This window comes from Tachypleus tridentatus, chromosome 5, assembly GCF_004210375.1.
Source record: "Tachypleus tridentatus isolate NWPU-2018 chromosome 5, ASM421037v1, whole genome shotgun sequence".
NCBI classification, from domain to species: domain Eukaryota; kingdom Metazoa; phylum Arthropoda; class Merostomata; order Xiphosura; family Limulidae; genus Tachypleus; species Tachypleus tridentatus.
The window spans coordinates 54,824,369-54,845,411 of NC_134829.1; the positions used below are offsets into that span (position 1 = coordinate 54,824,369).

The window sequence follows — 21,043 nt, forward strand, 5'->3', positions numbered from 1 at the left end:
AAGCAGCTACTGCATTCTGTTTGGTTAATTACACAGATCTGAACATTCTGAGACAGGTTCCCCATTCTTTCTAGTTCATAATAGAGATCTGAACAGTTTGAGACAATGACACAATGTCTAGTATTAGACAGTCTTACTAACTGAAGTCACATCCAGACTTATACAATGTGATACATACAATAACATCACATGCAGTATTAAACATTCTTACTAAATGAAGTCACATCTAGACTCATACAACATGATACATACAATAACACCATGTCCAGTATTAAACAGTCTTACTAAATAAAGTCACATCTAGACTTATACAACATGATACATACAATAACACCACGTCCAGTATTAAACAGTCTTACTAAATAAAGTCACATCTAGACTCATACAACATGATACATACAAGAACACCATGTCCAGTATTAAAGTCTTACTAAATGAAGTCACATCTAGATTCATACAACATGATACATACAACAACACCATGTCCAGTATTAAAATCTTCCTAAACAAAGTCACATCTAGACTCATACAACATGATACATACAATAACACCATGTCCAGTATTAAAATCTTCCTAAACAAAGTCACATCTAGACTCATACGACATGATACAATACAATAACACCATGCCCAGTATTAAAGTCTTACTAAATAAAGTCACATATAGACTCATACAGCATGATACATACAATAACACCATCTCCAGTATTAAACAGTCTTAGTAACTGAAGTCACATATAGACTCGTACAACATGATACATACAATAACAACATGTCCAGTATTAAACAGTCTTAGTAACTGAAGTCACATCTAGACTCATACAACATGATACATACAATAACACCATGTCCAGTATTAAAATCTTCCTAAACAAAGTCACATCTAGACTCATACGACATGATACAATACAATAACACCATGCCCAGTATTAAAGTCTTACTAAATAAAGTCACATATAGACTCATACAGCATGACACATACAATAACACCATCTCCAGTATTAAACAGTCTTAGTAACTGAAGTCACATATAGACTCGTACAACATGATACATACAATAACAACATGTCCAGTATTAAACAGTCTTAGTAACTGAAGTCACATATAGACTCGTACAACATGATACATACAATAACAACATGTCCAGTATTCAACAGTCTTAGTAACTGAAGTCACATATAGACTCGTACAACATGATACATACAATAACACCATGTCCAGTATTAAAGTCTTACTAAATGAAGTCACATCTAGACTCATGCAACACTATACATACAATAACACCATGTCCAGTATTAAAATCTTCCTAAATGAAGTCACATCTAGACTCATACAACATGATACATACAATAACACCATGTCCAGTATTAAACAGTCTTACTAAATGAAGTCAAATATAGACTCCTACAACATGATACATACAATAACACCATGTCCAGTATTAAAGTCTTACTAAATGAAGTCACATCTAGACTCATACAACACTATACATACAATAACACCATGTCCAGTATTAAAATCTTACTAAATGAAATCACATCTAGACTCATACAACATGATACATACAATAACACCATGTCCAGTATTAAACAGTCTTACTAAATGAAGTCAAATATAGACTCCTACAACATGATACAATACAATAACACCATGTCCAGTATTAAACAGTCTTACTAAATAAAGTCACATATAGACGTCTTCATACAGCATGATACATACAATAACACCATGTCCAGTATTAAAAAGCCTTACTAAATGAAGTCACATCTAGACTCATACACCATGATACATACAATAACACCATGTCCAGTATTAAAGTCTTACTAAATGAAGTCACATCTAGACTCATACAACATGATACATACAATAACACCATGTCCAGTATTAAAGTCTTACTAAATGAAGTCACATCTAGACTCATACAACATGATACATACAATAACACCATGTCCAGTATTAAAATCTTCCTACATGAAGTCACATCTAGACTGATACAACATGATACAATACAATAACACCATGTCCAGTATTAAAGTCTTACTAAATGAAGTCACATCTAGACTCATACAACATGATACAATACAATAACACCATGTCCAGTATTAAAATCTTCCTAAACAAAGTCACATCTAGACTCATACAACATGATACATACAATAACACCATGTCCAGTATTAAACAGTCTTAGTAACTGAAGTCACATCTAGACTGATACAACATGATACAATACAATAACACCATGTCCAGTATTAAAGTCTTACTAAATGAAGTCACATCTAGACTCATACAACATGATACAATACAATAACACCATGTCCAGTATTAAAATCTTCCTAAACAAAGTCACATCTAGACTCATACAACATGATACATACAATAACACCATGTCCAGTATTAAACAGTCTTAGTAACTGAAGTCACATATAGACTCGTACAACATGATACATACAATAACACCATGTCCAGTATTAAAGTCTTACTAAATGAAGTCGCATCTAGACTCATACAACACTATACATAAAATAACACCATGTCCAGTATTAAAATCTTCCTAAATGAAGTCACATCTAGACTCATACAACATGATACATACAATAACACCATGTCCAGTATTAAACAGTCTTACTAAATGAATTCACATATAGACTCATACAACATGATACATACAATAACACCATGTCCAGTATTAAAATCTTCGTAAATGAAGTCACATCTAGACTCATACAACATGTTACATACAATAACACCATGTCCAGTATTAAACAGTCTTACTAAATGAAGTCACATCTAGACTCATACAACATGATACATACAATAACACCATCTCCAGTATTAAACAGTCTTACTAAATTAAGTCACATCTAGACTCATACAACATCATACATACAATAACACCATGTCCAGTATTAAAAAGTCTTACTAAATGAAGTCACATCTAGACTCATACATGATACATACAATAACACAATGTCCAGTATTAAAATCTTCCTACATGAAGTCACATCTAGACTCATACAACATGATACATACAATAACACCATGTCCAGTATTAAAGTCTTACTAAATGAAGTCACATCTAGACTCATACAACATGATACATACAATAACACCATGTCCGGTATTAAAATATTCCTAAATGAAGTCACATCTAGACTCACACAACATGATACATACAATAACACCATGTCCAGTATTAAACAGTCTTACTAAATAAAGTCACATATAGACTCATACAGCATGACACATACAATAACACCATCTCCAGTATTAAACAGTCTTACTAACTTAAGTCACATCTAGACTCATACAACATGATACATACAATAATACCATGTCCAGTATTAAAGTCTTACTAAATGAAGTGACATCTAGATTCATACAACATGATACATACAATAACACCATGTCCAGTATTAAAATCTTCCTAAACAAAGTCACATCTAGACTCATACAACATGATACATACAATAACACCATGTCCAGTATTAAACAGTCTTAGTAACTGAAGTCACATATAGACTCATACAACATGATGCATACAATAACACCATGTCCAGTATTAAACAGTCTTACTAAATAAAGTCACATGTAGACTCATACAACATGATACATACAATAACACCATGTCCAGTATTAAACAGTCTTAGTAACTGAAGTCACATATAGACTCATACAACATGATACATACAATAACACCATGTCCAGTATTAAACAGTCTTACTAAATGAAGTCACATCTAGACTCATACAACATGATACATACAATAACACCATGTCCAGTATTAAAATATTCCTAAATGAAGTCATATGTAGACTCATACAACATGATACATAGAATAACACCATGTCCAGTATCAAACAGTCTTACTAAATGAAGTCACATGTAGACTTGTAAAACATGTCACAATTATACCCTCCCTGTCTAGTATTAACAAACCTCTTTTTACACTTTTCATGCAGGTAACATCTTGTAATTTAAAACTAACAATATACCATTTCCATATTGAAGCTGATAATACAGTGTGTGTCAACAACTAATAATATTCAGTGTGTTATACAAAACTTCTGTGTTTGATTATGGTTTCAACAGAATTTGATCAAACAATTTTTACACTTGTGTAAATATGGGTGAACGATATTGAGATAAAGCCACTTAACAAACTGAAGGTCTGTTTCAACATGTTTACATGAAAATCAGATTAGTTCAATAACCTTCTAGACATGTAGTAAAGAAACTTTCATAATAAATTGTCAAACCAACGTTCATTTTGTTAACTCTGATTTTATTCAAAGAGTCTACAACACAAAGAAAATATCAGCTAACCTTGCTATTTTTCAGTATTCAATCTATACATTGGCTAGAGAAACCCCAAATTGACATGAAACACAAATTGTGCAAGAGTACACTAGAGTGAAGATGATTCTTGAAACAGCAGTTTTGGGACAGACTAGAAGAGACACTTGTACTTTATGTTGTACAAGTGTGGAGTGAATTGTATTTTGTCCGAGTACATTTTTAAAACATCTGTACTTGTTATCCACATTCTCAAGTTGCTTTACAAAAACCTTTTTAAGACAATTATAGCAGAATTACAACAAAACAAACAGACTCACCTTGGAACTCATGGATTGAAGGATTCTCATAATCCTAATAACAAACCCTCAACCAATCATGTTGCCATGATGAAGTGATATTCTTACCAACAACAAAACATTTGGATATGAAGGTTACCAAAGTGTCCATTAAACTTTCTTTAACTCTTAATGATACTGTTACACAGAGATGTTGGTTACTACTAGGTCACTCTCTTGATCCTGTTACACAGAGATGTTGGTTACTACTGGGTCACTCTCTTGATCCTGTTATTCAGAGATGTTGGTTACTACTAGGTCACTCTCTTGATCCTGTTATACAGAGATGTTGGTTACTACTGGGTCACTCTCTTGATATTGTTACACAGAGATGCTGGTTACTACTAGGTCACTCTCTTGATATTGTTACACAGAGATGTTGGTTACTACTAGATCACTCTCTTGATACTGTTATACAGAGACGTTGGTTACTACTAGGTCACTCTCTTGATACTGTTATACAGAGACGTTGGTTACTACTGGGTCACTCTCTTGATACTGTTATACAGAGATGTTGGTTACTACTAGGTCACTCTCTTGATCCTGTTATACAGAGATGTTGGTTACTACTGGGTCACTCTCTTCATCCTGTTACACAGAGATGTTGGTTACTACTAGGTCACTCTCTCGATACTGTTACATAGAGATGTTGGTTACTACTAGGTCACTCTCTTGATACTGTTACACAGAGATGTTGGTTACTACTAGGTCACTCTCTTGATACTGTTACATAGAGATGTTGGTTACTACTAGGTCACTCTCTTGATACTGTTACACAGAGATGTTGGTTACTACTAGGTCACTCTCTTGATATTGTTATACAGAGATGTTGGTTACTACTAGGTCACTCTCTTGATATTGTTATATGGGAAAATTGGGAGTTACTTCTGGATTACTCTCTTGATATTGTTACATGGAAGTATTGAGAGTTATTACTGGGTTACTTTTTCAATGTTGTTACATACAAATAAATATGTTTGGGTAATAGTTAAAACAGAAAGTGTAATTTTGGTAAATGTTTTACATAAAAACACTACGCACGAAAAAAAAACTGCTGTAAAAAAATGACACCTTGTTGTGAAATTGTTCTTATTTCCTGCCTGGTTTTAAAACTTACTAAATACTCTGAAATGAACTGTGGGTATAAGAAAAATAAAATATAAGAAAACATTATCAGGTTTGTGTGGGAAAACAATTAGGAGAAAGAAGCTTAACATGTTTGTAAAAATCTTCTTAAGGCTAAGAAATATCGTTTTCAGTCTCCACAAGGTGGTAGTAAAATTTCAGTACATGATTTCACAAAGTATCTCATTTTTATTGCATTAAAACAAACGTTGGTTCATAGGTTTTTGCATCAAACTAAGGCAGACTATTAACCCAATGTTTCTACCTTAGTCTGAGGTAGATTATTGACTCAATGTCTTTACATCAGATTACTGACCCAAATTTTTTAGTATTGGACTAAAGCAGCCTATTGATTAAATGGTTTTTTATTGGACCTAAGGTAGACTAGTGACCCGATGTTTTTATATCAAACTATGGCAGACAATTGACCCATTGTTCTTATAGCAGACTATGGCAGAATACTAATATTTTATTTTTTTAAAATATGGCAGACGTTGGGTTTAAATGCTTTGAGTGTATGGAAATAGTTACTTTGGGTAAATTATGGACTCAAAAAACATAACTGTTGCTAGTTACTTCAGTATTCCATTAAACGTCAATACGCATGTTTATTGTTTACGTTAATAAATTTCTAATTATATTCACTGTGCAACAGATTAAAACGATTGGCTAATACCTTTAGTGACAGATGTTTTCTAAATAAGTCTGTTGATTTCTTCAATTTTTCACGAACATACCCAGAAAATACAGACCCTTGTAAGGCAGTGATACTGATGACCTATGACCTTAACGATACGAACAAAACGTTTAAGATCAGTTCTTACACAGCTAGATTTAAATCGAATGAATGACGCTGAAGACAATCACTGAACAGTTGACAGGGGCCGGGGCGTTTGCCGTGGTAAAGCGTACGGACAACCGAGGAACTGGTCGGAAATGCGGCCAGCTTCCCGCAACCCACTAAGCAGGGCTCCGTGGACGGTGGCTGGATAATTTCGGATGGTGTGTTCCCCGGCGAAGAAGAGGCGAGGCATGGAGGTGGCTTGGGTGGACCCGGAATGACAGAAGGAGGAGTTACAGGTGTGGCCAAGATGTCGTAGTCGTTCCCTGTGTAAAATACAAAACAGATTAGAACTGGCGTCACTAAGAAAATCCAGAAATGTTGCATAGGAAGATGTGTCCAGTCAGATAGTTAAAACAAAGTTATAATGTAGTTCTTTATCAAACTGTATATGATTTTCAATATGTACCAAACCAAGGCTGTAATAACTTTCTTTCATCTGACAAGACCACCTTCATGACTACAGGATGAAAAACTAGCAAGTTAGCCTTTTAATTAGTTGGTTAATTAGGCCTAACAAGATTATTAATGTTTATCTAATTACTTTTATCCTCACAGTTTACAATTTTCCCACCTAAAATACGCACGATTCTGACGAAAGGATTCTTACCCTCACCACACACACACTTTTCACACCGAAAATAACGTATGATTCTGATTACATATTTCCTACCCTAACCACACACACTGTTCACAGAAGTTTCGCCCATGCAAACATGGTTCGTGGATACAGCATGGGTCATTAAACCAGTGAAACAGAGCGAGGGCTTTTATAGTGGTGATATGTAGGTAATATTTTAGGTCCTTCTTAACTCAGAATTTAATAGCTTATATTAATCTGGAACTATGAATAGTATTATATCATTGCATATAATTTATTATTTGATATTGTAGAGTTTGTTGATTATATTAAACAACATTACAAGCTGAGGAAAGTGTTACATATGTCATTGCAAAAAGGAAAATGCAAGTTGAAAGGTGGTTACGTTCGAAAGTTACACAAACGCAAGCTGAGCTGGTAGTCCCTAACTTTGAACCGACAGACGCACGATCCCTAGTCAACCGCACCCATCACTCTAACTCTTGTCTGTTTTAATGAAATTAAAGGAGTTGACTGTCATTCTTATAATGCACCAACGACATTAGAATGCGAAATGAATTTCTGAAACAGCTGGGGTGCGAACCACGAACCCTAGGATTCGAAGTTGACAGTTTTAATCACTAGCCCATATATAAAATACAAAAGTCACGAACAGTCGGTAGTAAATATTCATGTTGACCAATAAATGTACCAGAAGTCGAGAAGGTACGTACGTAACTATTTAGAACAGGAAAGTTGTGCGATCCTGTCTTCAGTCCCGTGTGTACGGTCTGATGCTTGGAAGGTTTTTATGTTTTGTTTCGTATTAAGTCTTAAAAAATATCTAATACATATCTCCATAGTACAGAGTATAAATCAAATTATGCGCTGGTGAACTAAACAGTAATATTTACTCTTTTTGTATTTTAAAATGGGCCGTTAAAAGCTTTAGAAAGTGAATTATTAGTTTTTCGGAATATTAGTTTTATTTTTCTATTAAGATTTGTAATGAAAACGCGCTACTTGTTCCAGAAATTCCATTCCTGTCACAAGTAGAATTATAACCACGTGATTGTGAGCCACACTATCCACCCCACATTGACCAAGGGCAGGAAATTTGGCTTCAGAGTAGTTCGCGCTCTTGGTAAACAAAGAGGCTGAATGAATCACATCAGCCCACATTTATGAAGATTTACAGTTATTACCTAACTTAATCCTATAAGGTTGAACATATGAACAAGCTTTAAAATATGTCAGACACGTATCTTCTGAACTTTGAAGTTACATTACAATACGAAACTTTCTTGGGTTTTCATTTATATGGCGCATTAATCTAACAAAAGACTTAACACTCCTACGAAAAGTGGGGCCTAATAGGCCCCAGAGCAACTTTAAAGGTTATTAATATTAGGCTAATAAATTTGTATTTAAATGAAATTGCCATTTCATTTGTATTTAATGAATCAAATTTCCTGCAAAGACATCAAACAACAAACACCACAGTAGGAACTTAACCCCGAACCGTACTGTCATTAGTCTTCAAGCCTACCGTTTAACCACCAGGGGCAAACGTTACGTCATTAACGATATATTAACGAACCAATAAGACTACAAAAAGAGACATTGTTCTCGTCCGTATTTACTCATCCAAACTGTTGAGAACAAAGACACAGTTAACCTCTGACATCTTCTTGATGAGATGAAATTATACTTCACATAAAACTGTTATATTTCTCGAACCAGCAATACCAGCTTATTTTAGAATTGTGCTATGAAAAAATAAGAGGTGGGCAAACCTCTTGGAAATATTTCTCTGCATTTATTTACAAACATCTCCGTGTATTTTATTTAAGCTTTGTCAAGTTAAAATCTTAACACCTGCTTTATCTAGACCCCTGGCCGCTTCTTAAGGAAGTATATACTGTACAAATATACGTTACCTAAAATTAAGTGAGGTAAGGATGTTAGGGGTTCTCTGAAATAAAAGGTCAATTTGTTTGTTTTTTGAATTTCGCGCAAGATACTCGAGGGCTATCTGCGCTAGCCGTTCCTAACTTAGCAGTGTAAGACAAGAGGAAAGGCAGATACTCACCGCCAACTCTTGGGCTACTCTTTTCTCAACGAATAGTGGGATGGACCGTCACGTTATAACGCTTCCCCGGTTTAAAGGGCGAGCATGTTTGGTGCGACGAGGATTCGAACCCGCGACCCTTAGATTACGAATCAAACGTCTTAACCCACCTGGCCACTAAAAGTCAGAATTCAGCTCTGGATCACAAGATTGTTAATGAAATATACCTATGTAAACAGATGTGTCTACGTGCGTACGAACGTGTGGAACTCGTGGTTTGAGATTAAAGTACACGTTATGCAATATACTTGAATATGACACCTGGTAAAAATGAATGAAGTTTTATTTATGCTCTAAACCTCTCGGAATTCTGCTAAAAAATAAACTTCAAGACTTAGCGTTTATCTACTACAAATACAAATCATATACCTGGGCACATCACAGACACGATCACTAAAGGATAAGAAATGTGTATAACTTGGGTTTACATTTCATATATTTAAAAAAAAAAAAACTGGTTAGTGTGCTAACCTCCGGGGCTGAGATCTCCCCCTCCCCAAATAGCGTTATAAGAGTGACAGTCAAAACCTACAATTAAATACATTTGAGTTTACACAAGTTTTAAAAAACTGGTTAGTTAGTGTGCTAACCTCAAAACAGCGTTATAAGAGTAACGGTCAAAACCTGCCATTAGATACATTTGATTGTGCATAAGTTTTAAAACTGGTTAGTATGCTAACCTGCGGAGTTGAGGTCTCTCCTCCAAATAGTTATAAGAGTGACAGTCAAAACCTACAATTAGATACATTTGAGTGTACACAGGTTTTAAAAAACTGGTTAGTGAGTGTGCTAACCTCAAAACAGCGTTATAAGAGTAACGGTCAAAACCTGCCATTAGATATATTTTATTGTGCATACGTTTTAAAACTGGTTAGTGTGCTAACCTGCGGAGTTGAGGTCTCTCCTCCAAATAGAGTTATAAGAGTGACAGTCAAAACCTACAATTAAATACATTTGAGTGTACATAAGTTTTAAAAAACTGGTTAGTGAGTGTGCTAACCTCAAAACAGCGTTATAAGAGTAACGGTCAAAACCTGCCATTAGATACATTTGATTGTGCATAAGTTTTAAAACTGGTTAGCATGCTAACCTGCGGAGTTGAGGTCTCTCCTCCAAATAGTTATAAGAGTGACAGTCAAAACCTACAATTAGATACATTTGAGTGTACACAGGTTTTAAAAAACTGGTTAGTGAGTGTGCTAACCTCAAAACAGCGTTATAAGAGTAACGGTCAAAACCTGCCATTAGATACATTTGATTGTGCATACGTTTTAAAACTGGTTAGTGTGCTAACCTGCGGAGTTGAGGTCTCTCCTCCAAATAGAGTTATAAGAGTGACAGTCAAAACCTACAATTAGATACATTTGAGTGTACACAAGTTTTAAAAAACTGGTTAGTGAGTGTGCTAACCTCAAAACAGCGTTATAAGAGTAACGGTCAAAACCTGCCATTAGATACATTTGATTGTGCATAACTTTAATAAAAACTGGTTAGTGTGCTAGCCTCGGGGGCTGAGGTCTCTTCCCCTCCTCCAACAGCACTTCAGGGGTGCATTAAAATGACGGTTAAAACCTACTATACGGTCGACTAGGAGTAGCCAGCCATCTTGTAGCATTGCGCGAAGTTCTATAAACAGACAATTCGTTAAAAATCATAATGATAAATTTTACCTAATTTTGTATGTAGCACCACCTATAAAAAGGTGTAAAATGGGCCTGCGTGTGTTCAGGATAACCTGTTACCACAGTTACTCACGAAATACGCCAGCATTACCACCATGTTAAGATTAACCATGTATACACATAAATACGCTCACAAGATACAAGTAACTCATAGGATGCCACGAACTTTGTGCTTTGATCTAAGTTTTAAAACTTTTCGATGAAATCAGCACTGCCACTCACCAGAAGAGCCAGTTGCGACATACGTGTAAGAACCACGTGACCATGGATCGGCTCGCCAACGAGTAACCACCGTCTCCTTGGGCTAAATAGAAAAAAAAATGTAAACTTAGTAATTTAACAGTTTCAGCAAAATTCTTTAAGGCAGTTGTTTCCTTCTGTAGTGGTTCCTTCTGTAGTTAGTGGACTATTATGACAGTTACGTAGGTGTAAGAACTGTGTTAAGGTAAGAACAACAGGTACAGAATTAAGACATGACGCAGGATTGTGTTAAGGTAAGAACAACAGGTGTAGAATTACGACATGACAACAGGATTGTGTTAAGGTAAGAACAACAGGTACAGAATCAAGACATGTCAACAGGATTGGGTTAAGGTAAGAAGAACAGGTGTAGAATTAAGACATGTCAACAGGATTGTGTTAAGGTAAGAACAACAGGTGTAGAATTAAGACATGTCAACAAGATTGTGTTAAGGTAAGAACAACAGGTGTAGAATTAAGACATGTTAACAGGATTGTGTTAAGGTAAGAACAACAGGTACAGAATTAAGACATGGCAACAGGATTGTGTTAAGGTAAGAACAACAGGTACAGAATCAAGACATGTCAACAGGATTGTGTTAAGGTAAGAACAACAGGTACAGAATCAAGACATGTCAACAGGATTGTGTTAAGGTAAGAACAACAGGTACAGAATTAAGACATGTCAACAGAATTGTGTTAAGGTAAGAACAACAGGTATAGAATTAAGAAGTGTCAACAAGATTGTGTTAAGGTAAGAACAACAGGTACAGAATTAAGACATGTCAACAGGATTGTGTTAAGGTAAGAACAACAGGTACAGAATTAAGACATGGCAACAGGATTGTGTTAAGGTAAGAACAACAGGTACAGAATTCAGACATGTCAACAGGATTGTGTTAAGGTAAGAACAACAGGTATAGAATTAAAAGAAGAAATACAACGAATGCTAAGTTGTTGCTTATAGCTGTTGTATTTGTGTGTTGTTGTTAACAGGGCAATAAATGTAATAATTTAAAAACAGAAAAGAAAAACAACAAAGTTTTGCTGATGAAAATTATACAAAACAAGGGTTACACTTTACGTACTTAGATTTGTATATATCTTACCACACACACATAACATAACAGCAGTTTATCGTGATTACAAGTACGACAAGCTTTGTATATACGTTCCCGTAGCGAAATACAAAACAAGTATGTAAGAACAAACTCAACTTACTTGTGGAACTGCACTGTTTCCGAAAATGCCTTTTAGAACGGCGATACAACGACCAACGATGACGTCATCACTAACATTTTCCATGATGGCGGCCGCCTCACCTGCGACGAGTGCAAGAAGAACAGGAGCACGATACAGGTTCCAAAAGAGGAACAATTCCCCTCTGCTGGCCGTGGTGCTACCGACATGGCCGAAGAGGTTGGCATTTGGATCCCAGAATACTCGATCAAAGCAAAGTACCACCTAGAAATACGTAACGACCGTATACATACACGTGACACAAGACCGACAGGTTTTAACGAATTAATCTACTGTACTCAAACTGATCGCTTGCTTACTATAGTAAATTCCCACACCAACCCATAGCCCCAGAAGGTGATGAAATTCATCAAAAGTTTCACATGACCTATTATAGTCCTTCACCTAAGCCTTCTTTACAGATGTTGAAGCAAAAGTACCCGTCCTCAGTGACGGTTTCTTTGTTTGGTTTGAATTTCGCGCAAAGCTAGACGAGGGCCATCTGCATTAGCCGTCCCTAATTTAGCAGTGTAAGACTAAACGGAAGACAGCTAGTCATCACCACCAACCGCCAACTCTTGAGCTACTCTTTTACCATCGAATAGTGGAATTGACCGTCAAAATATAACGCCCCCATGGCTGCAAGGGCGAGCATATTTGGTGTGACGGGGATTTGAATACGCGATACTCGGATTACGAGTCGAATGCCTTAACCACCAGACCATGCCGGGCCCCAAAGTGACGGGAAAACTGTAAATTAATCTATCAATTTAAATTATTTCATGAACTTTAAAATGTTTATTTATACCACCAATTGTGAAAAGTAATTGTTGAGTATTTCAGTCATGCTAAGAACTGCTCAATAATAACATACGATAAATCTACATTTTTATTCTGTAACTTACGTCAAATTTTAGGCTCGTAATCTGAGGATCGCAGGTTCGAATCCCCAGTCACACCAAACATGCTCGCCCTTTCAACCGTAGGGGCGTTATATTGTGATGGTCAATTCCATTATTAATTGGTAAAATAGTAGCCCAAGAATTGGTGGTGGGTGGTGATGACTAGCTGCCTTCCCTGCTAATTATATTGTGACGGTCAATTCCACTATTAGTTTGTAAAATAGTAGCCCAAGAATTGGCTGTGTGTGGTGATGGCTAGCTGCCTTCCCTGCTAAATTAGGAACGGCTATTGCAGATAGCTCTCGTGTAGCTTTGCGCCAAATTCAAAAACAAAACAAACGTCACATTTTGAAACATGACTGATACTGTGATTAATTCCTAATAATTTATTGTAAAATATCCTGCTTGTGAAATATTGTTATTGATGTCTGTTCTACCGGCATTTCAAAAGTGAATGTTGAGGTTTGCCTGCGTGTACAGCTTTTCAAACGGGAAACAGACGAACGCTCAAATAAACACATACACACCACGGTTCACAGTAATATAAATATATATATATGTAAAACAATAAACATAAAAAATATTGACGATACCCCATTGGCATATTTACTACCTACTAGAGTACTAGTAGTTTATAAGCCTAAAGAAAAATGGCTGTTATCAATAAGCAATGGTCGTTGTATTGTAAGGATATGTCCAAGATACTGAATTTCTTATCTGTATTCAGTTTCAGGAAAAAAATTGTTTGGTGTCTGTTTGTTTGTTTTTGAATTTCGCGCAAAGCTACTCGAGGGCTATCTGCGCTAGCCGTCCATAATTTAGCAGTGTAAGAATAAAGGGAAGGCAGCTAGTCATCACCACCCACCGCCAACTCTTGGGCTACTCTTTTGCCAACGAATAGTGGGATGGACCGTCACGTTATAACGCTCCCCCGGCTTAAAGGGCGAGCATGTTTGGTGCGACGAGGATTCGAACCCGCGACCCTCGGATTACAAGTTGAACGCCTTAACACGCTTGGCCATGCCGGGCCAATGTTTGGTGTCAGAACTAATGTATCAAATCTGACTATGGTTTATTATTATCAAGAGAGAGTAGTGATACACGTTTCAACCTTAATGCACAATGAAGATCCTTTATTAACTTATATATCTCCCAAACAAATATATTACACGACTAGTTTAAACTCAGGACCACATCAACTGACAGTCCCCTAGTTGTGGATATGGGCCTCAGTTAGAACACTTAAATATTTTGTATGAAATGATTTCGTTGTAGTACGTTTACTTTTATCAGTTCTTCAGCTGCTACCGGTTTGTCAGATTTGATCTTTGGTTGTTGTGATGGCCAAACAAAATAACAAAACAATGCTTATTTAATATGTACAAACCAAAATATTTAAATTTCAAACAATATTCTAGCATAAGTCTGCGTAGCATACTTTTATATTCTGCACAGTTAGACTGTGGTTTATCATTTTAACCATATTATGATTCTAACAATAAAGTGCATATAAAAATCTTCACAAAGCACCAACAACCACATCTAAGCACACTTTAGAAAAAGTCCCATAACAACCAGTATCTCAATATTTGTGTGGTGACAACCAAAGCTTATAAATTATGCACTTGGAGACGCATTAAAAACATAACGTAAGAACTTCTTTGCAATAAGCAAGTGATTGGTCATGCGTTTGGAGATTTCAAAATCATAAGTTAGCTACTTACCTTATTAAGGTTACCAAATCCCAATCTCTGAATGGCGGCCACTTTCCAGTCTGGCAGTGGAGGAACAAATTGAACTGTGTTTAATACCGACTGGTTCCCTTGAACAGCTTGTTTGAGGACTCCCAAAGGGAGGGTACACAATACAGCATCACCCTTAAAACTCATCAGTCCAGCATTTGTACGGGTATTATAAGCAAGAACTTCAACTCCTGATGAAGAAAAATGGCTGTTATTAATCGTAATTTTCCATCTGTCCTGATTACTATTACACAAAATGTAAGCCTAAAGAAAAATGGCTGTTATTAATCGCAATGTTCAGTCTGTTCTAATTACTATTACACAAAATGTAAGCCTAAAGAAGAATGGCTGTTAACAATCGCAATGTTCAGTCTGTTCTAATTACTATTACACAAAATGTAAGCCTAAAGAAAAATGGCTGTTATCAATCGCAATGTTCAGTCTGTTCTAATTACTATTACACAAAACGTAAACCTAAAGAAAAATGGCTGTTAACAATCGCAATGTTCAATCTGTTCTAATTACTATTACACAAAATGTAAGCCTAAAGAAAAATGGCTGTTATTAATCGCAATGTTCAGTCTGTTCTAATTACTATTACACAAAATATAAGCCTAAAGAAAAATGGCTGTTATCAATCGCAATGTTCAATCTGTTCTAATTACTATTACACAAAATGTAAGCCTAAAAGTGGTTAAAATAAGTACAAAATAACTTTGAACAAGTCTGTTTTATAAAAGCGAGGTTTATTTTGTATCTATTTCAACAACACAGGAAGTTTTTTTTTATTTCGCGCAAATCTACACGAGGACTACCTGCACTAGCCGTCCTTAATTTAGTAGTGTAAGATTAGAGGGAAGGCAGCTAGTCATCACCACCCACCACCAACTGTTGGGTTACTCTTTTACCAACGAATAGTGGGATTGACCGTCAAATTATAACGCCTCCACGGCTGAAAGAGCGAACATGTTTGGTGTGACGGGGATTCAAATCTGCGACCCTAAGATTACGAGTCGAACGCCTTAACCCACCTGGCCAAGCCAAGCCAACAAAGGAAAAAAGAAAAGTTTACGTTTTTTTGCTTTAACAAATCCAGGCCTACCATCCACCTTATGACCCTAAATCAATATACGTCTTCAATTGTCGTCTTTGTATATTTCATTTTGTTTGTCTTAAGTGCACCACAGGCTATGTCCACTGCACAAAATCTAACTCCGGATTTTTGCGTTGTTAGTGAACTTCCTCTCTGACCCACCAGGTGGTACTTTATTGAGACTTTCACGTTTTATTTATCCACGTGCAGTAAGATAATTACCGAACAAATAACACATTAGTGACACTTTTTTCTTTTTTAACTACAAATCTACACAATGGGCTATCTGCGATGTACCCACGCCCACAGTGGGTATCGAAACCCGAGGTTTAGCTTTCAAAGATTTCAGCTGCTGAGCCACTGGATGAATCTAAAACGATAACGCATGGTCCTCAGGGTTTTGATGAATAAATAACTCAATACTGTTGGCGTGTCGATATATTAAACACGTGCTTGTAAACGCTGATACAGAAATATACATATCTGTACCATTATCCTGTATAACATATTAGATGGTTAGATAAGGACGGCTAATTACGTCTTCACAGACAACTTACTCCAGGGAAACTGAATTTTACCAGAAGTACACTGAAAATCATAGGTTTTATACGGCACATTGTGAAATGTGTTTCAAAGCTGTGAACTATTAAATGTGCTACCTCTTCATACCCACCATGTGGTCTGAGTACTTCTATCTGTACCCAGGGTCGTAGAAGTACCTTTTCTATTTGGGGTGACGTGAGCCCAAGTTATGACATTTTTTTCAGTTATATTGCCAAAGTTCCATTGACCACACTCTTAATACCCATATTTAAATGCAACTGAGAAAATAACGTAGGATGTACTTTACCATCTGGCAAAAAACAATCCATTTACATTTATTTACAATTTCGCGCAAAGCTACACGAGCTCTATCTCCGTCACCCGTCTCTAATTCAACAGTAACAGACAGAGGAAGCTGGCTCGCCATCACCACCCACCGCCAACTCTTTTAGCAATAAATAGCGTAAGATTGACCATCACTAACGTTATAATGTATCCACGGCTGAAAGGGCGAACATGTTTGATGCGACGGGGTTATACATATAAGAGATTTTTATAATGCACAGATAAATTTATACATGTAAGATTATCTGAAAACGACAGCATTATCTGGATTTACTACAAAACAACAAATAACATCGGAATGTATTCAACCCCAGAATATTTTCCCCCCATTCTTTAACAGACAAATCTTAACAAAGTGAAGTATTTATAACCCATAACAACAAAAGATTTGTTTTATAAATGAACATTAATTGTTACAGTGGGGAATGAAAGTTAATGTATATTTTGTGTTTAAACCAGATAAATATAATGCTACCGTCCATCATATTTCTTTGATTTTAAAATAACGACATTTGTTTGTGTTTTTTTTTTTATAGCAAAGCCACATCAGGCTATCTGCTGAGCACACCGAGGGGAATCAAACCCCTGATTTTAGCGTTGTAAATCCGGAGACACACCGCTGTACTAGCGGGGGGCAAATAACGACACAGTACCAATAAGTTTAATTATGTTTTACACAGACTGTTGTTCAGAACTTATTGGGGACATGTGCCCCCCCATCCCCCGAGCATCTAGTTCCTTGATATCCCTCACACTGGTTAGTATGTTATTTCAAGTACCAATCTAAAACTGATGACAAACAGTTAATACAATGTTGATCTGAAGAGAAAGCAAGTCAGGGAATTATAATGTTTCAGTGTCGTGTGTCTGATTAGGACAAGTAATGTTAAATGGGGTCTTGCATGTTCGCTTAAAAATACTCACGGTCTGTATGAACCGATAGGACTATAAGGGAGGTAGCTGGTTAAAAGCACTCGCCGCCAACTCTCACCACTCTTATAAAGTGCCCACCGTCCCCGAACGATGACAAGACGCGAACCCGCACAACCATATACCAGCATCCTCGGCCCTTTTAATGTGTGTGTGTGTGTGTGGGAGAGAGTGCCTTTGGAGACACCCTGTAGTTAAAATTGCACCAGTAACCCAATGTTTCGAGTGGCACGACAATATAAGAATTATATTATTACATTAATACCATTCAGTACAGAGCAGAAAGAAACAAAATTTAATTAGTACGGTTAAGTGCAACTTGATTAAAGACACGAAACAGCGACAAAGGCTTAACTCTCTCGTAAAATAGTCAAATTAGAGAAACGCACGTGCTTAAAAGTAAGTGAAAATTGAATTAAATATCTCACGCATTAGATAAGCACACATATATATGTCGTTTTTTACAAGTTAATTTATAACATTAGTAAAACACAAAGGCCTTGCTAAATATATTTAATGAGTTTCAATGGTATTTAAATCTTCGCGGAATAAGTTTGTTTTTTTCTTTTTTAACGTTCCAAACGAAGCGCGTTGCAATTCTAATTTACCTTTCGGCAAGTTTGTTTTTAGAACTTTTTAACACGTGGTGTCTCATCCAAAATTTACAATAAAATGGAGCTTTAAACGCTTATTTAGGAGATAAGTTTCACATTTTAATTTGGGCAGTTGGAGCTTTGAAACGAATTAAATTTCACCGTGGATTAAGATCCAGATTTTCGCTACACACAGTTTACCAAACATTACTCCAAACTGGATTTGTTACTCCTACATTTTCCAAATATCGTCCTTCGGTTAACATCTGAAAACGGCCCGACACGGCCAGGTGGTTAAGGCGCTCGATTCGTAATTTGAGGGTTCGAATCCCCGTTGCACCAAACGTACTCGCCATTTCAGCCGTGGGAGCATTATAATGTTACGGTGAATCTCACTATTCGTTGGTAAAAGAGAAGCTCTAGAGTTGGCGGTGGGTGGTGATGACTAGCTACCTTCCCTCTAGATTTACATTGCTACATTAAGGACGGCTAGCGCAGGTAGCCCTCGTGTAGCTTTGCGCGAAATTCAAGCCAAACATTTAAAAACCCCAATTAACAGGTATTATTTATCTTTTTAGGAACTTAGCCTTACGGTTGCAGGCCGCTTATGTCATTGATCATGCGTGATTCCGGCTCGTTATTTACCTTGGCGAGGACTAAACTGTCATCTGTTTATAGGTTCATTACATGACTTAGAACATGGTTCTTACAGAAGGAAAATTAGACTGATTTCAAATTTGCTCATATATATATAAGGAATGGACAAAGTGTCCTCCTTGAAAATGTTATAATTTGTTATATCCTTTATTAGATAATAGATAAATATGTAAAACTATATGTTTTTAGAACGTATTCGACGAGATCTGTTCAAATATGATCCTAAATCCTAGTTTTAACACTAACTATCGTACACACCCGAACATTTTATGATTTTAGTTACGTTTTCTCATAAAAATTGTTGTACACCTGCTGTAGTTTCTTACATCTCTTTATTCCAATTAGCCTACAAAGTCATCAGTCAAATGAATCTCAAGATGACACAAACCAGTTTCACAAGTTAGTATTTAGTAATCATTCCCTAGTATTTCAGTACTGCTTCACATCAACATGACATGCTTTCAAAGTGTTTGTACAGATGGTCCTGAGTGACTGACTGACTGTCATCGTTCTTTGAGTCCTTCAAAAAATTCATCTTCTCTGTTTGGCTTGCTATCCTTCGTTAATCGGTTTAACTCAGCCCATAAAATTTTCAATCAGATTGATATCAGGTGATTGACCCGGCCATTCCATATCATCAATTATCTTACTTCAAAGATATCTTTTATCGACTCCACAACTGAAGAGAAACTTGATTAATCATTTTGTAGGCTAATTGAAATCAAAGCATTTCTCTGGGTTCTTAAAATAAACTGTTGTGAAAACATCAGATTGAAATACTGGGGCTAAGAACATGGACGTTGACGATAGTATCGACGTTCAGTCAACTGATACTAGCATGTTTACTGTTGGGACAGTTCAATAGACTATCAACACGTTAACATCAACGAATCTTATACATTGTACTCAAGAAGGATGTTTAATAAATCATCGGTTTTCACGTTGCAAAGGGACAAATTACCTTATCACGTCATCTACTTCATCAAACAGATGGATCATTGTCAAACAGAAACACGTCATCTACTTCTTCAAACAGATATATCATTGTCAAACAGAAACACGTCATCTACTTCTTCAAACAGATATATCATTGTCAAACAGAAACACGTCATCTACTTCTTCAAACAGATATATCATTGTCAAACAGAAACACGTCATCTACTTCATGAAACAGATATATCATTGTCAAACTGAAACACGTCATCTACTTCATCAAACAGATATATCATTGTCAAACTGAAACACGTCATCTACTTCATGAAACAGATATATCATTGTCAAACTGAAACACGTCATCTACTTCATCAAACAGATAGATCATTGTCAAACTGAAACACGTCATCTACTTCATCAAACAGATAGATCATTGTCAAACTGAAACACATCATCTACTTCATGAAACAGATAGATCATTGTCAAACTGAAACACGTCATCTACTTCATCAAACAGATATATCATTGTCAAACTGAAACACGTCATTACTTCATGAAACAGATATATCATTGTCAAACTGAAACACGTCATCTACTTCATGAAACAGATATATCATTGTCAAACTGAAACACGTCATCTATTTCATCAAACAGATATATCAATGTCAAACTGAAACACGTCATCTACTTCATGAAACAGATAGATCATTGTCAAACTGAAACACGTCATCTACTTCATCAAACAGATAGATCATTGTCAAACTGAAACATGTCATCTACTTCATGAAACAGATATATCATTGTCAAACTGAAACACGTCATCTACTTCATCAAAC

The 21,043-nt window shown here is 36.1% G+C and overlaps 1 protein-coding gene across 2 annotated transcripts in view; it reads right to left on the reverse strand.

Annotated features, from left to right (window-relative positions):
- Positions 1-4,265: 4,265 nt before the first annotated feature.
- LOC143251196 (lysine-specific histone demethylase 1A-like) overlaps positions 4,266-21,043 on the reverse strand; it is a 198,030-nt gene continuing 181,252 nt past the window's right edge. For both annotated transcript variants that reach the window (XM_076502615.1, XM_076502614.1), the window contains exons 14-18: positions 15,096-15,304; positions 12,452-12,694; positions 11,213-11,294; positions 6,581-6,863; positions 4,266-5,219 (exon numbers count right to left, since the gene is read on the reverse strand). In XM_076502615.1, coding sequence (XP_076358730.1) covers positions 5,198-5,219; positions 6,581-6,863; positions 11,213-11,294; positions 12,452-12,694; positions 15,096-15,304 — 839 coding nt within the window. In that variant the 3' untranslated portion in view covers positions 4,266-5,197. The remainder of the gene's footprint in view (positions 5,220-6,580; positions 6,864-11,212; positions 11,295-12,451; positions 12,695-15,095; positions 15,305-21,043) is intronic.